General features: G+C 41.9%; 2 protein-coding genes across 2 annotated transcripts in view; both read left to right on the forward strand.

Moving 5' to 3' along the window:
• The window catches only part of casq1.S (calsequestrin 1 S homeolog), a 55,851-nt gene extending 50,066 nt beyond the window's left edge, over window positions 1–5,785 (forward strand). Inside the window, 2 exon segments of the mRNA NM_001086758.1 lie at window positions 783–857; window positions 4,613–5,785. Of these exon segments, the coding sequence (NP_001080227.1) occupies window positions 783–857; window positions 4,613–4,879 (342 nt within the window). The 3' untranslated portion in view covers window positions 4,880–5,785.
• A 9,307-nt stretch (window positions 5,786–15,092) lies between these two features.
• pea15.S (proliferation and apoptosis adaptor protein 15 S homeolog) overlaps window positions 15,093–20,568 on the forward strand; it is a 47,469-nt gene continuing 41,993 nt past the window's right edge. The window contains exon 1 of the mRNA XM_018233513.2: window positions 15,093–15,406. The gene's annotated coding sequence lies outside the window, so the exon portion shown is untranslated. The remainder of the gene's footprint in view (window positions 15,407–20,568) is intronic.

Consider the following 20,568-nt stretch of genomic DNA (forward strand, 5'->3'; position numbering starts at 1 on the left):
AGTTAACTTAAAAGCGAACCACCCCTTTAATAAACATGTTTCACAAATAGTTCATGTATTTTAAAAATATATGTGTGTGTTCCTCAACCTAACTTTTCTCCCAGCTGCAATCAACACACTCATGCTGTGAGTCACCAACAGAATCAGGGTCGGACTGGGGGGCCCGGGGCCCACCGGGACTACTGTCCAGGGCCCCCCCGACCCCCTCGACCCCCTACCGTGATGCGCACTGCACACCTTCGTGACAGCATGCTTCGACGCTCCTTCTTGAGAGACGCCGCTCAGAGCTCTGTATGTTGCTGCGCGCATGCGCAGATGGCGCAGCGCGGCGCCTAAAGAAATCTTTTTTTTTTTAACAAAATGGTCGGGAGAGGGGTCTGGCCCGGCGGGGGCCCATTAAGGGTCGGGGCCCACCGGGTTTTTTCCCGGTTTCCCGCTGGGCCAGTCCGACACTGAACAGAATGCACCTGCTCTAATTGGCAGATTCCAGTATGAGTCAGCAATTTGCACAGCAGCCTTGGAAAAAAATGTTGGTTTGAGGAAGCAGCCATTATATTTTCACAAACTATGGGGCACATTTATGAAACATCAAATAACTTTTATCAAACATCAAATGACTTTCCCCCTAGAACTTTTTCATAACAATTTTTTTTTTAAAAAAAGGGTTAAATGTGACAGTAGTCAAGTCAACAATGCTAGTGTCATATATTGGAGTGCATGAATATAAAACAGTAAGTTATTGTTTTGTTTTGCTAAGCCTTGTCTACCTTTCTTCTTTTCAGTTGATTCCATACTGGGAGGAAACATTCGACATTGACCTGTCCCGACCCCACATTGGTATTGTCAATGTCACAGATGTGAGTATTTTTTCGAAGAGAAAGAAAAGCAACATGGCTATAAAATACCAATTAAAATATTAAGCAGTAGACCTTATCAACCTTATATTAGAGTCCTGCGTGGGTCCATTTTTTGAAACCCATACCTGGCCCCTAACCGCAATCCGAACCCACAATTAGACACGCATGTCCACAACACCTGACCCGCAACAGGCCAACTAACCTTCCGACCCGGCATAAGATTCAGCACCGAAGTGACGTCACATTTGCCCAGGAAGTGACGTCACTCCGGTGCCGAATTTTCCCCAAAATTTTTTAAAAACTGGAAGAACCACAAGGGTGGCTGGGAGGGATCAGGCAAGCACCTTTGTTGGGTACCCAGCCGGGTTACCTGTGGACTCCCCGCATGGCCAAGGAATCGGGGACTTTTTGCCCCAAACCGACCACTTTGGGGGTATTCTGCAGGAACCCAACCCGACGCAGGACTCTATCTTACATGGAGTACATGGTGGCAATTGTAGGTAATACTGGAGTTCTACTGACCAGACCAGTGTTCATTTGAGTTGCATGACACACATGATCCAGTCTAGTGGTGTAACTAGAAGGTTACAGGCTCTGGAACAAAATTTGAACTGAGACCCCACCTTTGCACAGGAACCTTTCTTTCATAGTGCTGCAGGACCCCCAAATTGTGTGCTCAGTGCCACTGATCCAGCCATTCAGTCAACTGCCTAAAGACCAGATGTGGGCCTTTCTTGGATACTTTGGTCTACCATAAATGCTGTGACAACTTGCAAATGATCAGCTCATGGCTTTAGGCACATTTCCATCTTAAGGCGGCCATAGACGTTACAATTACGATCTTTCCTGGAAAGGATGTTTCCAAAAAAGATTGTTCATTTCAATACACACGTGTAGAGCTGAATCATCAAATATATAGGTAGAAACAATAGAATTCTATCTGTATCTGGTGATTCAGCACTAACAATGGCCAATGTTCCAAGGCACCTGATCAAAAAAACCCACTCAACGAGCTGACCAATATCTACTGCTGATATCTGTCAGCTTGTCTCCCAAAAAAATTGTTTTTGAAACGATAGTACGAAATTTGTTTCATACTATATGATCAGTGCATCTATGGCTACCTTTAGTCACATATTTAAGAGTTAATACGAGAGGCCACAGTGGTTCACCCATTGTTAGACATAGATGCTAACAATGGGTGAACCACTGTGGATATTTGTATTAACACACTACCAAACACATGGATCTTGTCCCAATTTGGCCATCCAATGCTGAGAAAGACCATATAACAACTAAGGGTTGGGGCTCATATAGGCCAGTGGCAAATTAACAGCCACCATTCATCATCCCGTGATCGAATGACTTACTAAGTCATCTCACAACAAGTCATTGTATCCACCTTCAGTGTCGAAAAATTCCTTCTGGCCCTCGCTAATCAGTCAACCCAAGTGCCATGCATTTAGCCTCACTGATACTGAGTTGTACTCACTAATAATGAATGTCTCTTCCATTATGGATGTCTCCCGATGGCTCTCTTGTCATTGAGTCTGCTGTTCTTCCAGTAGGGGACAATGGCTTCCAATGACCAACTAGAGAGAATATTTGCCTTATTCATGAGTTTCCTTTACTTTCCATTTACTGTAACCGGCTCCTTATGAAACGTTCCCTTTGTATTGAGGCAATGTTGTGTGGTTGAGGTGTTTTATATATATATAGTCATTAAGCACAAACCAGATTTTGGTGGAGATCCCATCTAACACTGGACAATTCCACTTTAAATCTAAAATAGTAGGTGAGTCACAAACACTGACTTCTTTTTCCTATAGCCTCCCCTCACCCCCCAGTTCTGCCTCTTTCATCCTCCTTTTGTTTTGACTCTGGGTTATTTTCTCCTTTCAAGCCAACCAGCCAATGACATTTCCCCATCTCCCTTTTCATTCGCCAGTTTATTCCTCCAGCGTCACTTGCCATGTGCTCCTCACTTTGTAACCTTAGAAATATTCATCTGAAAGGAACACCCCAGCCCCCATATCTTTTAAACTACCTGCCTTTTTCCACCTCACTCTCCTCAACCCTTTCATCCCATTGCACTATTGTGTATGTATATATATATATATATATATATATATATATATATATATATAATTACTGCTTGTGTGGTTGCTGGTTTCAGTTTGGGGAAGAAACAGCTGTTTTATTCAACAGTCAGACTAACATAAATTTTCATCATCTTGGAATAGGCAATGATCATTAAAAAGGATGCATTGTGGGAGGGGGACAATACACAGGAATCTGAATCTAATTTGCTATAGGTACTAAGGGGATTATTTATTAAAATTACTGTGTCCAAACGGAATGTGAGGGTCTCCAAAAATACGAAAACAAATGTAAAAAGTAGAAAATGTATTAGGACATGATACCTAACGCGTTTCGTGCCTATTGGGGCACTTACTCATAGTACTCATATTCCTATGAGTAAGTGCCCCAATAGGCACGAAACGCGTTAGGTATCATGTCCTAATAAATTTTCTACTTTTTACATTTGTTTTCGTATTTTTGGAGACCCTCGCATTCCGTTTGGACACAGTAATTTTGACTTTGCACCTTGGGGCTGAGGTGAACTGTGAGTGTTTTCTCCTTCATTCTTTACTTCATTTGGTATTTTTTGATTTAATACTTTTCCATTAAGTGGTACCACGTTTATTTATTTTTATGTGGCAGTAACCTTCGCTTCTATAGTGATTATTTATTAAACTCAAATATTTTTAGTTTTTTACTATAAAATTCAAATTTTTTGTGGGGGAAAAAAAAACTCGCATATTGAGATTTATTATACCCTGGGGCTGCAAAAATTTTGAATCCGAAAATCCACCATCTCAGACCTGCTAAGGTTGTATATAAGTCAGTTGGGAGAGGTCCCTATCCTATGTGGAAGTTTCTATGGTCTGCTCTGAAATTAGCCCAAAAACCTGATTATTTCGGGCTTTTCGGCCAAAGATCAGGAAAAAAATCGTCCGATTCGGGTTTTCGCTCAATTTTATTGAGTTATTCCCCGATCGGATTAAATCGAGATTTTTTTTAATAATAAATAAGGTCAAATTGTGGATTCTAGTTTGATCTGACTTTTTTTATTTAAAGGGATACTGCCATGGGAAAACATGTTTTTTTCCAAATGCATCAGTTAATAGTGCTGCTTCAGCAGAATTCTGCACTGGGAAACCATTTCTCAAAAGAGCAAACATATTTTTTTATATTTAATTTTGAAATCTGACATGGGGCTAGACATATTGTCAAAAATGAAAATGTGTGGGGTCATCTGTCGGTCTGGAAGTATATGGGACCTTATAAAAACTGGGTTCCCAAAATGTAGGACTGACACCTCCTAAGGGGGTCTAAAGCAATGGATGGGGGGAACCCTGTAAGGCAATTTGGGTAGGATTTGGGCAGAACAATTATTTGGTTAAGTAGGGGTGTCCTGACCAAATGTGAGGACGTCAATTTAAAAGTCTGTAAAGAACTGATTTAGAGGATCTGAATGGGCCAACTGTTCCAGACTCCAAGGAGTAGCAGTAATGGGAAGAAGAAGAAGAATAGTATAATAAGTATAATAAGAAAAGTGACACTGGTTGCTACAGGTTCTAGGGTTTGTGCAAATGTTTCTACACAAATCTGGAGCATATATTTAGGAGGCATGGGCCAAAGGGACGATGAATGAAATCCATCCTTACTTACTCTCTCAATATGTTCTCTAGGCCGATAGTATTTGGATGGACATGGATGACGAAGAAGACTTGCCCACTGTAGATGAACTGGAAGATTGGCTTGAGGACGTTTTGGAAGGAGATGTCAACACAGAAGATGATGACGATGACGACGATGATGATGATGATGACGACGACGATGATGACGACGATGATGACGATGATGATGATGATGACGATGATGATGACGATGATGACGACGACGATGATGATGATGATGACGACGACGATGATGATGACGACGATGATGACGAATAAACAGTCAACTGACAAAGTCGTTAGCATCTAACTAGTTTATATATATGTATACTTATTTCACATGTCAATCATCTGTCAATGGAAACAACTTATTTTTATATGAATTTTAGAAAATTTTATTTCCTCAACCATCCCATGGTATCATCATCTTGTAAATGTAGAATTCCCAGATTCCGGAATATACACTGGCATGGGCGATGGGCTTAGCAAAGCAAAGTCATTTCCTGAACCAGCCTCTCAGTCCATTCATGGTTGGTTTTGTCCCTTTCTAAAGCCCAAGGACTGAACCAACTCTGAAAAACAACCCATGTGCCCCCCCCAAAAGCCAATACTATTGAGACTCCAAGACCAAAACATGTTTCTGTCCATCCAGACAGGGTTATTCAATGGAGTTTCATGGAGGGTCTATTACTAACTTAGGTACAAAAGTGGCAATAATTGGCTTTATTGATCTACTGTGAGTTTGACCGATAAATTAGCAGCCAAGGGGCTCATGCCCTACGCCATTTGGCACCTAATGTTAGTAAATTTGCCCTATTATATCTTTAAACACATTAGTTACTTACCCCAAGGAAATCAAAGTAGATAGTGAGATCTGCCTCTAGCATTTTACACATCTAGTCTTAAAGCTTCATCCTATTAAGACAGTGCACTTACCAACCAGAAAACCTTGAAGTACTACATTGTTAGCACAACTATTATTTATTGTGTCGGTTTTTTTGTATCACAAGACAATGACTAAATCTCATTCTCCAGTTTTTTTCTAAAATCCAGAAAAAAAAAACATGTCAAACCCAACTCACTGACAATGTCTTAAATCATTATTTCCTTTGCTCTTTTTTCGGAGCATCCCAGATTCTGAAATCTAATGGTACAAAAAAAAAAGAAAGATCGATAACACCCAAACTGTCTACGTGTTGCTTCTTTTTTTTTTCTTTGTGTGTGTATTTTGTGGGGTGGGGATAGGTCTGTCCAGCCTCAAACCTGCAAAAAACCTTTTTATAAAAAAAAAATGCAGATGATGAAGGGCAGCAGTGATGATGGTATAGGTGGATTTAAAGGGAATGTGAACCCGAAAATAAGATTTTTTCCTAATGAAAGAAAATATCATTCTAAAGAACTTCCTAATATACATTCACTACACGTTTTCACTGGTTTTAAAGTTATTTGTAAATATAATTGGATATGTCTGGGTCCATTTCTATTTTCTGCCCTGACCTTTTAGCCAGTGTAACCGGAGCCTCCCATTTACACACTTGTTTTTGCTGGAGAAGAGCCGAGCTTTGCAACGTTGTTTCAAAAGTCAAGACGCACAGATACAGCTGAAAAGAGCAATTGTATTTACAAATAAATAAAAGCAGCGAGCGTTTGTTCTGAATGTATATTGAAAAGTTCCTTAGAATTACATTATCTTCCATTATGTACAATTTTATTTTGGGGTTTACATCCCCTTTAAGTCACAATAGAGACTGTAGATCATTACTGTGCAATATAGTTTGGTAGATGAAATTGGCCAATGTTTACTGAGTGGGCTCCAAACATGGATGGAGGATTATTACGATTTAGGAAGGCTGCGTTTGCCCAAAAAGAGACCAAATGTTATATATATATATATTCAAGTTTGCCAGTTGAAAGTCTCTTAATGATCACCTCCCCAGACAAAAATAACACCCTCCTCATGACTCAAATACAGAGCAAATCTCATGGCTGCCAATACAATTTATATGCATCTTTGAAAAACAGACCAATATGATCTAGGTTTTGGGGGTGCCCTATATCTGTGTAGCCATGGGGGCAGCCATTCAAGCACAGGATACACAGTAGATAACAGACAAGTACTACTATAGTTTATATAAACAAGCTGCTGTGTAGCCATGGGGGCAGCCATTCAAGCACAGGATACACAGTAGATAACAGACAAGTACTACTATAGTTTATATAAACAAGCTGCTGTGTAGCCATGGGGCAGCCATTCAAGCACAGGATACACAGTAGATAACAGATAAGTACTACTATAGTTTATATAAACAAGCTGCTGTGTAGCCATGGGGCAGCCATTCAAGCACAGGATACACAGTAGATAACAGATAAGTACTACTATAGTTTATAGAAACAAGCTGCTGTGTAGCCATGGGGGCAGCCATTCAAGAACAGGATACACAGTAGATAACAGATAAGTACTACTATAGTTTATATAAACACGCTGCTGTGTAGCCATGGGGGCAGCCATTCAAGCACAGGATACACAGTAGATAACAGATAAGTACTACTATAGTTTATATAAACAAGCTGCTTTGTAGCCATGGGGGGCAGTCATTCAAGCACAGGATACAAAGTAGATAACAGATAAGTACTACTATAGTTTATATAAACAAGCTGCTGTGTAGCCATGGGGGCAGCCATTCAAGCACAGGATACACAGTAGATAACAGATAAGTACTACTATAGTTTATATAAACAAGCTGCTGTGTAGCCATGGGGGCAGCCATTCAAGCACAGGATACACAGTAGATAACAGATAAGTACTACTATAGTTTATATAAACAAGCTGCTGTGCAGCCATATAATTAGGGATGCACTGAATCCAGGCTCGGTTGGGCAAGGATTCTGCCTTTTTCATCTGGATTAGGACTTGGCTGAATCCTCCTGCCTGCCCGAACAAAATCCTTTTTGTATATGTAAATTAGGGGCAGAGGGAAATCATGTGACTTAAATAAGGAAGTTAAAAAAAAGTCCCCACTTTTTCCTTTCCTGACCCTAATTTACAGAGGCAAATGAGGATTCGGTTCGGTATTTGGCCGAATCACTCACAAAGGATTCGGGGATTCGGCCGAATCCCAAATAATAATAATAATCCATAATTACTTTAATATTCCCTGCTGATAAGGTAAACTGTATATTAGTCAACCCAACAAATCCAGACGCAGGTTTCTAGGGTTAAATGGAAAAAAAAGGCGTTTGTTGTTTAAAATGTATTATTTTGGTTCTCAGATGGGAATTGAACACAATCCATGGCCTGTCTGTAGCAACACTGGTGCTAATTATAAGTAATAAACACATAGTGCAGCTTGTACTATAATTATCTCTCTCTCCTCTCGGCTCTCAGACAGATCAGCAAAACCGTAACCTTTCCAAACTGAAATGCGCCGACGGCGGGAAGACTTTGTTTGTCACACAGATAGAGGCACTGAGGTAACAAATAATCCCACTTCTTACACTTTATGACAGAAAACTAAACCAGTAGATACTTTATATCCTATCAAATGGCCATAATATCAGTAAATATTGCTCTTTTGCCTCTTTGGCCTTGAGCCGCCATTTTGTGATGGTTTGTGTGTCATTCACTGATCACCTGACAGGAAATAACGCAGCTCTATCTGAAACAGGAAGACGTGTGGGAGTCAAAGACCCGCCTCTTTCTCCCTTCATTGGCTTAGCCCGTATGTGTGGGTTTATGTGTGTGAGCCTCATACAAGCCAGATGGAAAGATTATAGTACTTAAAATGGCAGTTTTTCTATTTACCACAGCTATGGGACCTGTTATCCAGAATGCTCAGGACCTGGGGCTTGCCAGATAACGGATCTTCCCGTAATTTGGATCTTCATGCCTTAAGTCTACTAGAAAATGTACATATGAAATAAACCCAATAGGCTGGTTTTGCCTCCAATAAGGATTAATTATATCTTAGTTGGGATCAAGTACAAGTTACTGTTTTATTATTACACAGAAAATTTTGTATAATTCGGATAATATGGAGTCTATGGGATAGCAGGTATAGTAGGGAGAGATGGTGCCTATAGTAACAGTGGATAATAGTCTCTGGGAAGGGAGTGTGACTGTGGGATAGCAGGTATAGTAGGGAGAGATGGTGTCTATAGTAACAGTGGATAATAGTCTCTGGGAAGGGAGTGTGACTGTGGGATAGCAGGTATAGTAGGGAGAGATGGTGTCTATAGTATCAGTGGATAATAGTCTCTGGGAAGGGAGTGTCACTGTGGGATAGCAGGTATAGTAGGGAGAGATGGTGCCTATAGTAACAGTGGATAATAGTCTCTGGGAAGGGAGTGTGACTGTGGGATAGCAGGTATAGTAGGGAGAGATGGTGCCTATAGTAACAGTGGATAATAGTCTCTGGGAAGGGAGTGTGACTGTGGGATAGCAGGTATAGTAGGGAGAGATGGTGCCTATAGTAACAGTGGATAATAGTCTCTGGGAAGGGAGTGTGACTGTGGGATAGCAGGTATAGTAGGGAGAGATGGTGTCTATAGTAACAGTGGATAATAGTCTCTGGGAAGGGAGTGTGACTGTGAGATAGCAGGTATAGTAGGGAGAGATGGTACCTATAGTAACAGTGGATAATAGTCTTTGGGAAGGGAGTGTGACTGTGGGATAGCAGGTATAGTAGGGAGAGATGGTGTCTATAGTAACAGTGGGTAATAGTCTCTGTGAAGGGAGTGTGACTGTGGGATAGCAGGTATAGTAGGGAGAGATGGTGCCTATAGTAACAGTGGGATAATAGTCTCTGGGAAGGGAGTGTGACTGTGGGATAGCAGGTATAGTAGGGAGAGATGGTGTCTATAGTAACAGTGGATAATAGTCTCTGGGAAGGGAGTGTGACTGTGGGATAGCAGGTATAGTAGGGAGAGATGGTGTCTATAGTAACAGTGGATAATAGTCTTTGGGAAGGGAGTGTGACTGTGGGATAGCAGGTATAGTAGGGAGAGATGGTGTCTATAGTAACAGTGGGTAATAGTCTCTGTGAAGGGAGTGTGACTGTGGGATAGCAGGTATAGTAGGGAGAGATGGTGCCTATAGTAACAGTGGGATAATAGTCTCTGGGAAGGGAGTGTGACTGTGGGATAGCAGGTATAGTAGGGAGAGATGGTGTCTATAGTAACAGTGGATAATAGTCTCTGGGAAGGGAGTGTGACTGTGGGATAGCAGGTATAGTAGGGAGAGATGGTGTCTATAGTAACAGTGGATAATAGTCTCTGGGAAGGGAGTGTGACTGTGGGATAGCAGGTATAGTAGGGAGAGATGGTGTCTATAGTAACAGTGGATAATAGTCTCTGGGAAGGGAGTGTGACTGTGGGATAGCAGGTATAGTAGGGAGAGATGGTGCCTATAGTAACAGTGGATAATAGTCTCTGGGAAGGGAGTGTGACTGTGGGATAGCAGGTATAGTAGGGAGAGATGGTGCCTATAGTAACAGTGGATAATAGTCTCTGGGAAGGGAGTGTGACTGTGGGATAGCAGGTATAGTAGGGAGAGATGGTGCCTATAGTAACAGTGGATAATAGTCTCTGGGAAGGGAGTGTGACTGTGGGATAGCAGGTATAGTAGGGAGAGATGGTGCCTATAGTAACAGTGGATAATAGTCTCTGGGAAGGGAGTGTGACTGTGGGATAGCAGGTATAGTAGGGAGAGATGGTGCCTATAGTAACAGTGGATAATAGTCTCTGGGAAGGGAGTGTGACTGTGGGATAGCAGGTATAGTAGGGAGAGATGGTGTCTATAGTAACAGTGGATAATAGTCTCTGGGAAGGGAGTGTGACTGTGGGATAGCAGGTATAGTAGGGAGAGATGGTGTCTATAGTATCAGTGGATAATAGTCTCTGGAAGGGAGTGTCACTGTGGGATAGCAGGTATAGTAGGGAGAGATGGTGCCTATAGTAACAGTGGATAATAGTCTCTGGGAAGGGAGTGTGACTGTGGGATAGCAGGTATAGTAGGGAGAGATGGTGCCTATAGTAACAGTGGATAATAGTCTCTGGGAAGGGAGTGTGACTGTGGGATAGCAGGTATAGTAGGGAGAGATGGTGTCTATAGTAACAGTGGATAATAGTCTCTGGGAAGGGAGTGTGACTGTGAGATAGCAGGTAATAGTAAGGGAGAGATGGTGTCTATAGTAACAGTGGATAATAGTCTCTGGGAAGGGAGTGTGACTGTGGGATAGCAGGTATAGTAGGGAGAGATGGTGTCTATAGTAACAGTGGATAATAGTCTCTGGGAAGGGAGTGTGACTGTGGGATAGCAGGTATAGTAGGGAGAGATGGTGCCTATAGTAACAGTGGATAATAGTCTCTGGGAAGGGAGTGTGACTGTGGGATAGCAGGTATAGTAGGGAGAGATGGTGTCTATAGTAACAGTGGATAATAGTCTCTGGAAGGGAGTGTGACTGTGGGATAGCAGGTATAGTAGGGAGAGATGGTGCCTATAGTAACAGTGGGATAATAGTCTCTGGGAAGGGAGTGTGACTGTGGGATAGCAGGTATAGTAGGGAGAGATGGTGCCTATAGTAACAGTGGATAATAGTCTCTGGGAAGGGAGTGTGACTGTGGGATAGCAGGTATAGTAGGGAGAGATGGTGCCTATAGTAACAGTGGATAATAGTCTCTGGGAAGGGAGTGTGACTGGCAACCTGGAAGCTGACAAGTCTGTTTTTCCCTTGAATCCACCAATGCTATACAACCATCCTTTATATATATATATCTATACAGTATATTGGCTCTGTACAATCCCCTGACCAATCAGAAGCCGGCTGCTCCTATGACCTGGCTGATACTCGTCACATACAGACTGGATGGTATCAGAATAGCCGACTTTCATTGGAGGAGACACACATATGCACAGGCAGAATTTGGGATATAAATAGAAGTTCCTTCCTGTGTACCAGCTGTGTGACTCTCTAGTGCCCGGCATGAGCCAGGGAGGGGGATAGATAAGGGCACAGCAACTCCAGCTCTTCTCTGCATGAGCATATTTAGCATTCCCTGATCTAAGCCCAGTACCCACAGGAACACTGCTATGCTCTTACTCTGCTGTTCTTTTACTCTGCTGTTCTCCTTCTCTTCTCTTACTCTGCTGTTCTCCTACTCTGCTATTGTCTTACTCTGCTGTTCTTTTACTCTGCTGTTCTCCTTCTCTTCTCTTACTCTGCTGTTCTCCTACTCTTTTGTTCTCTTACTCTGCTCTTCTCTTACTCTGCTCTTCTCTTACTCTGCTCTTCTCTTACTCTGCTCTTACTCTGCTGTTCTCTTACTCTGTTCTTCTATTACTCTGCTCTTCTATTACTCTGCTCTTCTCTTACTCTGCTATTCTCTTACTCTGCTCTGCTGTTCTCTTTCTCTGCCCTTCACTTACTCTGCTCTTTTCTTACTCTGTTCTTCTCATACTCTTCTCTTCCCCATACTCTGCTCTTCTCTTACTCTGCTCTTCTCATACTCTGCTCTTCTCTTACTCTGCTCTTCTCATACTCTGCTCTTCTCTTGCTCTGCTATTCTCTTACTCTGCTGTTCTCTTGCTCTGCTCTTCTCTTACTCTGCTGTTCTCCTACTCTGCTGTTGTCTTACTCTGCTCTTCTCTTACTCTGCTCTTCTCTTACTCTGCTCTTCTCATACTCTGCTCTTCTCTTACTCTGCTGTTCTCTTACTCTGCTCTTCTCTTACTCTGCTGTTCTCCTACTCTGCTGTTGTCTTACTCTGCTGTTCTCTTACTCTGCTCTTCTCTTACTCTGCTCTTCTTTTACTCTGCTGTTCTCCTACTCTGTTGTTCTCTTACTCTGCTGTTCTATTACTCTGCTCTTCTCTTACTCTGCTATTCTCTTACTCTGCTCTGCTGTTCTCTTTCTCCGCCCTTCACTTACTCTGCTCTTTTCTTACTCTGTTCTTCTCATACTCTTCTCATACTCTGCTCTTCTCTTACTCTGCTCTTCTCATACTCTGCTCTTCTCTTGCTCTGCTCTTCTCTTACTCTGCTCTTCTCATACTCTGCTCTTCTCTTACTCTGTTCTCTTACACTGCTCTTCTCTTACTCTTCTCTTACTCTGCTCTTCTCATACTCTGCTCTTCTCTTACTTTGCTCTTCTGTTCTCTTACTCTGCTGTTCTCTTACTCTGCTGTTCTCTTACTCTGCTCTTCTCTTACTCTGCTCTTCTCTTACTCTGCTCTTACTCTGCTGTTCTCTTACTCTATTCTTCTATTACTCTGCTCTTCTATTACTCTGCTCTTCTCTTACTCTGCTATTCTCTTACTCTGCTCTGCTGTTCTCTTTCTCTGCCCTTCACTTACTCTGCTCTTTTCTTACTCTGTTCTTCTCATACTCTGCTCTTCTCTTGCTCTGCTCTTCTCTTGCTCTGCTCTTCTCTTACTCTGCTCTTCTCATACTCTGCTCTTCTCTTACTCTGCTGTTCTCTTACTCCGCTCTTCTCTTACTCAGCTCTTTTCTATTGTACTCACACTCTCCTCTCCCCCTTCCCATTGAAGCTCTGGATAGTGGGAAGACATAATGGGAAGACATAAATGGGAAGACATAAATGATTATATATCCTAGTGATGCACCAGGGGGGGATTATTTGGAGGGGGCGGTGCTTCTCATGTATCGCCTGCTCTTTTTCTCCTGCACAATATCATGTGGCTCCCCCAACTCTAGGAAACTCCCTGCATTTCCCATAAGCAGTTACAGATGAAGTTGGACTGTTATTACTGCAGCCTTCCTGTAGGTGGCGCCATTACAAACCCTGATCTTTATCCCATTGCAAAACTCAATTTGTTACATGAGATCAGATGTGCCAGTTCCTCCCTTCATTTCCTCAGATCAGATCAGATTCCCTGTGTTCACCTGGGGGAGGAGACTTCTGCTACATTGTCTCCACAGTCAGAACCTGAAAGGGATAAACAGATAAAATAACGGCTGGCACAATAAATACGACTATTTCTCTGCTCCGCGTGAATAGAAAACGGTTATTAATTCCCAATGGAAGCAGATCTGATAAGATCACTGGACAAAAATAAATGTAATTTCCATCTATTAGCTCCTCTAATGAAATGGTGGAGAATGCGGCTGTAGCGCAGTAATAGGAGGGATTATACGTGACTGTATTTCATTCATTTCTATCAGTCCTTTGCTATTATTATCTGCACTGCTGGTCCTGACTGCATGTCTCACTCCAGGGAAGACTCAAGTACCCACAATGCCTTGCACACGTCAGTCTTGGCTGGAGGGGAGCTGACTATTGCTGCATTGTTTCAAAGGTATAGGTAGTCAGGACCAGCAGTGCAGAGGATAGCTTTCGCTTAGTGTGTCTGCAGTAATGATTGGATGGGGGAGTTGTGGGCATTTCTGCGTCCCCTTTAAGATACGTTTTAGTATGTTATAAAATGGTCAATTCCAAGGAACTTTTCCATTGGTCTTCATTATTTATTTTTTATTGTTTTTTTAATTATTTGCCTTCTTCGTCTGACTCTTTCCAGATATCAAATGGGGGTCGCTGACCCCATCTAAAAAAAAAACAATTCCTCTCCAAGGCTACACATTTATTGTTATTGCTACTTTTTATTACTCATCTTTCTTTTCAGGCCTTTCCTATTCTTCTTATTCAAATCAATGCATGGTTGCTAGGGTAATTTAGTCCCTAGCAACCAGACGGCTGAAATTACAAACCGGGGAGCTGCTGAATAAAAAGCTAAACAACTCAAAAACCACAAATAATTTAAAATGAAAACCAATTGCAAATTGTCTCAAAATATCACTCTCTACATCCTACTAACAGTCAATTTAAAGGTGAACAACCCCTTTAATTTCAATACAGATGCAGATATTAAAGGGGACATTCATATTAGAATAAATGCTAATTAAATTGTGGTGACTGATATGATAGCAGCAGTGCCAATTTAATTCCAGCCAGGGTTCTATGTGCAAATAGTTTGTATATTGCCCCGTGACTTCTTGGGGGTTCTCCAGTTTCCTCCCACACCCCAAAAATATATCGGCAGGATAACTGGCTCTGAGAATTGTCTGACCCTAGCGTGTGTGTATGTAAGAATGTCATAGGGTCCTTAGATTGTAAGCTCCACTGGAGCCGATGGGGGTGGCGTATAATCTGCATGTGGATGTGTCTCTTTATATCAATCAAGGATAATAATAATAATAATAATGATAAGCACCAGCCCTGGGTCACTTACATGATAGTAGTACTCAGGGTATACACTGAAGATGACCAGATGGCACCCGCTAATCCAGCAACTGTCATTATTATTTCCCTACAGTGAAAGTTCCGACTCATGCAGCATGCCATCAGTTTATTTACTAAGGACAAACCAGCACCCCACCCTTTTCTTATCCAAAACCCCCCTCCCCAAATGACACACTTCCTCTGCGTGGATGCTGCAATTCATTGTATCCATGTGCTGAATAATACAAATCTATTGGCCGCTCTCTCGCACACTCGCACACACTCACAGTCTGACATCACTCAGTACAAAGGGTGGAGTGAAAAAGCATTGGAATCAGTGTAAAGGGGAAGGGAAATTCTCTGTTCAGACAGAAGGAGCAATAGAGGAAAGCGGAGCCTGACTGTCAGCTGAGTCACATCCACACAGGGAGTAAGTGACAGTCGGGCACAAGCCACACCATTCCCAGTCGCTGAGCGGAAAGGGGAACACGAGGGGCTCTAGGGGGGCCACAGAAGCTTTGCCAGCCATCTGGGATACCCAGGACCAGAGTCTAAGCTCGAGCTGAAGGATACGGTAAGAGTCATGATGGGTGTGATTCTGTTTTTTGGGGGGGGTGAGCATAGGATGTGGGACTCGCAGGAAGGGAGTGGTTGCAGGGAGTAGTTGCTGTACCCAACAGCTGGAAGTCCTTAGAAATAGACCAGTTGCATGGCTGTCACTTGCAAGGATTCTTATCCCAGGATGGCATTCAAGCAGCTGACAGTTGGAACAGTGATGGATCGCTGAAGTTTGTGTCCTCTGAGCAGAGATAGTCGGGGGGTAGGGGCAGAGATAGTCGGGTAGAAAGGGCATCTGCCCTGATCCTCCAGTGCCAGTGGGAGGCAAACAGCTGGAGGTCTGAAGGGTTATGTATTCCCTCCCCCGCCCCACCCTCACTTGGGGGCCCCAGACTTCCCTGCATTGCTGGGGGCCCCACTTCTTCCCAAACTCCATCCCTGATTGCTGGGCTGATGTCTCCGGTATATCCTATCACTGTAGCTCACACACCCATCGAGTTCAGGGATTCCTGCCCATAGCTCTGCCCATTCAGTGGGTCAGAACTACCGGAACGCAACTACAAGCGCATCTGGGTGGGACTTCAGATCTTTTTAGAACTTGAGCTGCTTTCCCCCCCCCCGACATGTGAATAACATTAACTTATTATTCCTTATTAGCTTCCAAACCATTGCGGAAGTATCTGCCCCCCCCCCGTAAGCCAGTAGCTGAGAGTGAAACAAAGCTCAGTGCCGGAGGGGAGTGCCGGATAATGACCAAACTAATGTTAAACCCCGGGATTATTTGCTCAGCTTCTGCCATTCAATGGGTTTTGTGCTTCAATTAACCCCCCAGCTGCCTGGGACAGATTAAGCTCTTGTCAGTACAGCATAGCAGTGATATCCGCCCTTCCTCTCCCTGAGCCCCTGGTAAGGCTGCTCTCCTCCCACCGGCCCGGTGCATGGGTTCAATTCCAGCATGGGGAAAGTTGCACTGCTGTAAAACCAATACCTGGTGCCTGATTATTTCATTACCCCGCCCTGAATTTATACCCAGTGCTTTATGGGAAAGCGTATATATATATATATATATATATATATATATATATATATATATATATATATATATAGTTAATAATATAGCATCAAGGGCGTATAGGAAAGGCAGAACGGCTGAACTACAACTTCCAGCCACTGGAATAGGATTTGCAGTTTGAGTTTGCTGGAGCTATACTGTATATAAAATGAATGAATGCACATATATACATAGTAAATACAGTGATGGTGATATACAGATCTACTTGGACTACATTTCCCAGCATCCCCAGCAGCATAGTTGATATCTAGAATTTATTTCGCTCTTGTTTGTTGTGTTGTCTACCCACTAGTATTTCTAGGAAAAATGTCCAAAAATTTCTCGCTGCCCTCTCCGGGTGGTATCCTATCCCACGTCAATGCGAAGGCAGCACATTGATTATCTCCATCCCTTGAGATCTCGGGACATTGGATGTTAAGAAAGCTGTGAAATGCCAAACGACAGAAAATCAAACCCTCTGACTGAGTGCAAGAGCAATGCCTGGAGCTGCTTTAATGCAGCGTAATGTGTAGGGAGAAGGGAAAGTCGGGTGTGATGGAAGGGTTACTGTCTGCTCTCTCTCATTTCCCTACAGAAATAGGGATTGGTAACACTAGATAGGTACCTAATATATAGAGACAAGAGGAAAGTGTTGGAAGGGTTACTGTCTGCTCTCTCTCATTTCCCTACAGAAATAGGGATTGGTAACACTAGATAGGTACCTAATATATAGAGACAAGAGGAAAGTGTTGGAAGGGTTACTGTCTGCTCTCTCTCATTTCCCTACAGAAATAGGGATTGGTAACACTAGATAGGTACCTAATATATAGAGACAAGAGGAAAGTGTTGGAAGGGTTACTGTCTGCTCTCTCTCATTTCCCTACAGAAATAGGGATTGGTAACACTAGATAGGTACCTAATATATAGAGACAAGAGGAAAGTGTTGGAAGGGTTACTGTCTGCTCTCTCTCATTTCCCTACAGAAAGAGGGATTGGTAACACTAGATAGGTACCTAATATATAGAGACAAGAGGAAAGTGTTGGAAGGGTTACTGTCTGCTCTCTCTCATTTCCCTACAGAAATAGGGATTGGTAGCACTAGATAGGTACCTAATATATAGAGACAAGAGGAAAGTGTTGGAAGGGTTACTGTCTGCTCTGCTCTCATTTCCCTACAGAAATAGGGATTGGTAGCACTAGATAGGTACCTAATATATAGAGACAAGAGGAAAGTGTTGGAAGGGTTACTGTCTGCTCTCTCTCATTTCCCTACAGAAATAGGGATTGGTAACACTAGATAGGTACCTAATATATAGAGACAAGAGGAAAGTGTTGGAAGGGTTACTGTCTGCTCTGCTATCAGAATTGTATTTATTAGTTTGTCAAATCCAACAGGTGAAAGGAGCAGACCCCCATAATCCCACCCAAGCGATAAGCATTTTCTTATTTAAAGGATAAGTAAACCTTTAAAATAAGTGAATGTAAAATTGATGAGAGTGTTATTCTAAGCACTTTTATATATCACATTCATTAATTGTTTTCTTTTAATTCCAAGATATTAAGGGACACATGTACTGTTACTATGAATGAATTTTGTTCCAACAGCGCCACCTGCTGGTCAGTTTCCCACCAGTCTGACCAGCAAGTAGTCAAGGAAGTTGTCAGGAGAAAGAAAGAGGCTGATGTTCTTCTGCTTAGGAAAGATCTGATAGAGGTTTCTGATTTTATTCCTAAGCAGAAGAACATCAGAGCAGCCTCTTTCTTTCTCCTGACAACTTCCTTGACTACTTGCTGGTCAGACTGGTGGGAAACTGACCAGCAGGTGGCGCTGTTGTAACAAAATTCATTCATATTAACAGTACATGTATCCCTTAATATCTTGGAATGAAAATAAAATAAATAGTGAATGTACATTGCAAAAGTGCTTAGAATAGCCTCCTCATCAATTTTACATTCACTTATTTTAAAGGTTTACTTATTCTTTAAAGCTCAGATAACAGCAATGGATTTGAAATGAATCTCCAATCAGATGTGGCCCCGGCTACGCTTCTCCTCCCCTCCATAACATCTGCTTTATCTACAGCTCTCTGGGTTATTTTGTTTCTCAGCGCAGCCTATTTCTCTATACTAAAATTCATTTAGCAGAATTCCCAGCAGACGCAACTGCCGGCTTTCCGTCAGAAACGCCACTTTGAATTAATATTGCCCTAATCCACTCATGCCTCATCCCTGTGTATTCATCAAATGGAGAGTAAATTCTCCTATCAGGATAATCCCCTTGATTGAAAAGAATTGATTGGGAGGAGAAATGTTCTTTATTCTAATACTCGCCTGTAAGAGGCAAAAATCCCACTCGCTCAGATGAGACTACGAAATTCCAGAGCACTGCAGTCAGCGGAAATCCTTAAAGGGACTGTTTGCCTTTAAATGAACTGTTAGTAGGATGTAGAGAGGGATATTCAGAGACAATTTGCAATTGGTTTTCATTTGTTATTATTTGTGGGTTTTCAGTTGTTTAGCTTTTTATTCAGCAGCTCTCCAGTTTGCAATTTCAGCCATTTGGTTGCTAGGGTCGAAATTATCCTAGCAACCATGCACTGATTTGAATAAGATACTGGAATATGAATAGGAGAGGCCTGAATAGAAGGAGTAATAGAAATAGTGATAACAATATATTTGTAGCCTTAAAGACCACTTGTTTTTTTTTTTTAATGGGATCAGTGACTCTCATTTAAAAGCGGGAAGGAGTCCGCAGAAAAAGGGACATAATTAAAAAAAAACTATAAAAATAAATAATGAAGACCAGCTGAAAAGCTGCTTAGAATTGGCGATTTTATAACATACTTTAAAGGGATACTGTCATCAGAAAACATGTTTTTTTCAAAACACATCAGTTAATAGTGCTACTCCAGCAGAATTCTGCACTGAAATCCATTTCTCAAAAGAGCAAACTGATTTTTTTATATTCAGTTTTGAAATCTGACATGGGGCTAGAAATTTCGTCAATTTCCCAGCTGCCCCTGGTCATGTGACTTGTGCCTGCACTTTTGGAGAGAAATGCTTTCTGGCAGGCTGCTGTTTCTCCTACTCAATGTAACTGAATGTGTCTCAGTGGGACCTGGATTTTACTATTGAGTGTTGTTCTTAGATCTACCAGGCAGCTGTTATCTTGTGTTAGGGAGCTGCTATCTGGTTACCTTCCCATTGTTCTTTTGTTTGGCTGCTGGAAGGAAAAAGGGAGGGGTGATATCACTCCAACTTGCAGTACAGCAGTAAAGAGTGACTGAAGTTTATCAGAGCACAAGTCACATGACTTGGGACAGCTGGGAAATTGACAATATGTCTAGCCCCATGTCAGATTTCAAAATTGAATATAAAAAAATCTGTTTGCTCTTTTGAGAAATGGATTTCAGTGCAGAATTCTGCTGGAGCAGCACTATTAACTGATTCATTTTGAAAAAATTTTTTTCCCCATGACAGTATCCCTTTAAGTATTTAGATGAGGTCAGCGACCCCCATTTGATAGGCAAGAAGGCAAATAATTCAAAAATGATGAAAAATAAATAACGGAGACCAATTGGAAAGTTGCTTTGAATTAGCCATTCTATAACATACTATAAATATAACTTAAAGGTGAACCACCCCTGTGACATCAGCTGTGTGACAGAGAATGCTGGGAGTTGTAGTTATCGGCTGACTTGGAGAGCTGAGTTCTGATTTTTACTATATTGGTCTGTAACAAACACAACACGGGCCTAGATATGTGCGGGATTAAAGGTCAACTTAACACTGAGATTCATTTTTTTTATTTGTGCCGTACAGTCACTTCCTTTAGGAAAGATCGGAATATACCAAACGTCAAGGTAGATTGGCATTTTTTCAAGTCACTCTGCTTATGAAAGATTAGGATATACCAAACTTCATGGGGGGGGGCATTTTTTCATTTGAGCAAAGATCTGTTTCTGTCTTGATATAATGAGAAATGTCTGTATTTACCACCTCAGCTCCCGGATACATTTCACTGGCTCTACTGAGCTATTTCATCATTTTAGTTTCATTACCCATAAAGGGAAAACTATCCCCTGGTTATAGATACAATCCACTAATATAATCCATTGCTCTTCCAC

Source organism: Xenopus laevis, chromosome 8S, assembly GCF_017654675.1.
Source record: "Xenopus laevis strain J_2021 chromosome 8S, Xenopus_laevis_v10.1, whole genome shotgun sequence".
NCBI classification, from domain to species: domain Eukaryota; kingdom Metazoa; phylum Chordata; class Amphibia; order Anura; family Pipidae; genus Xenopus; species Xenopus laevis.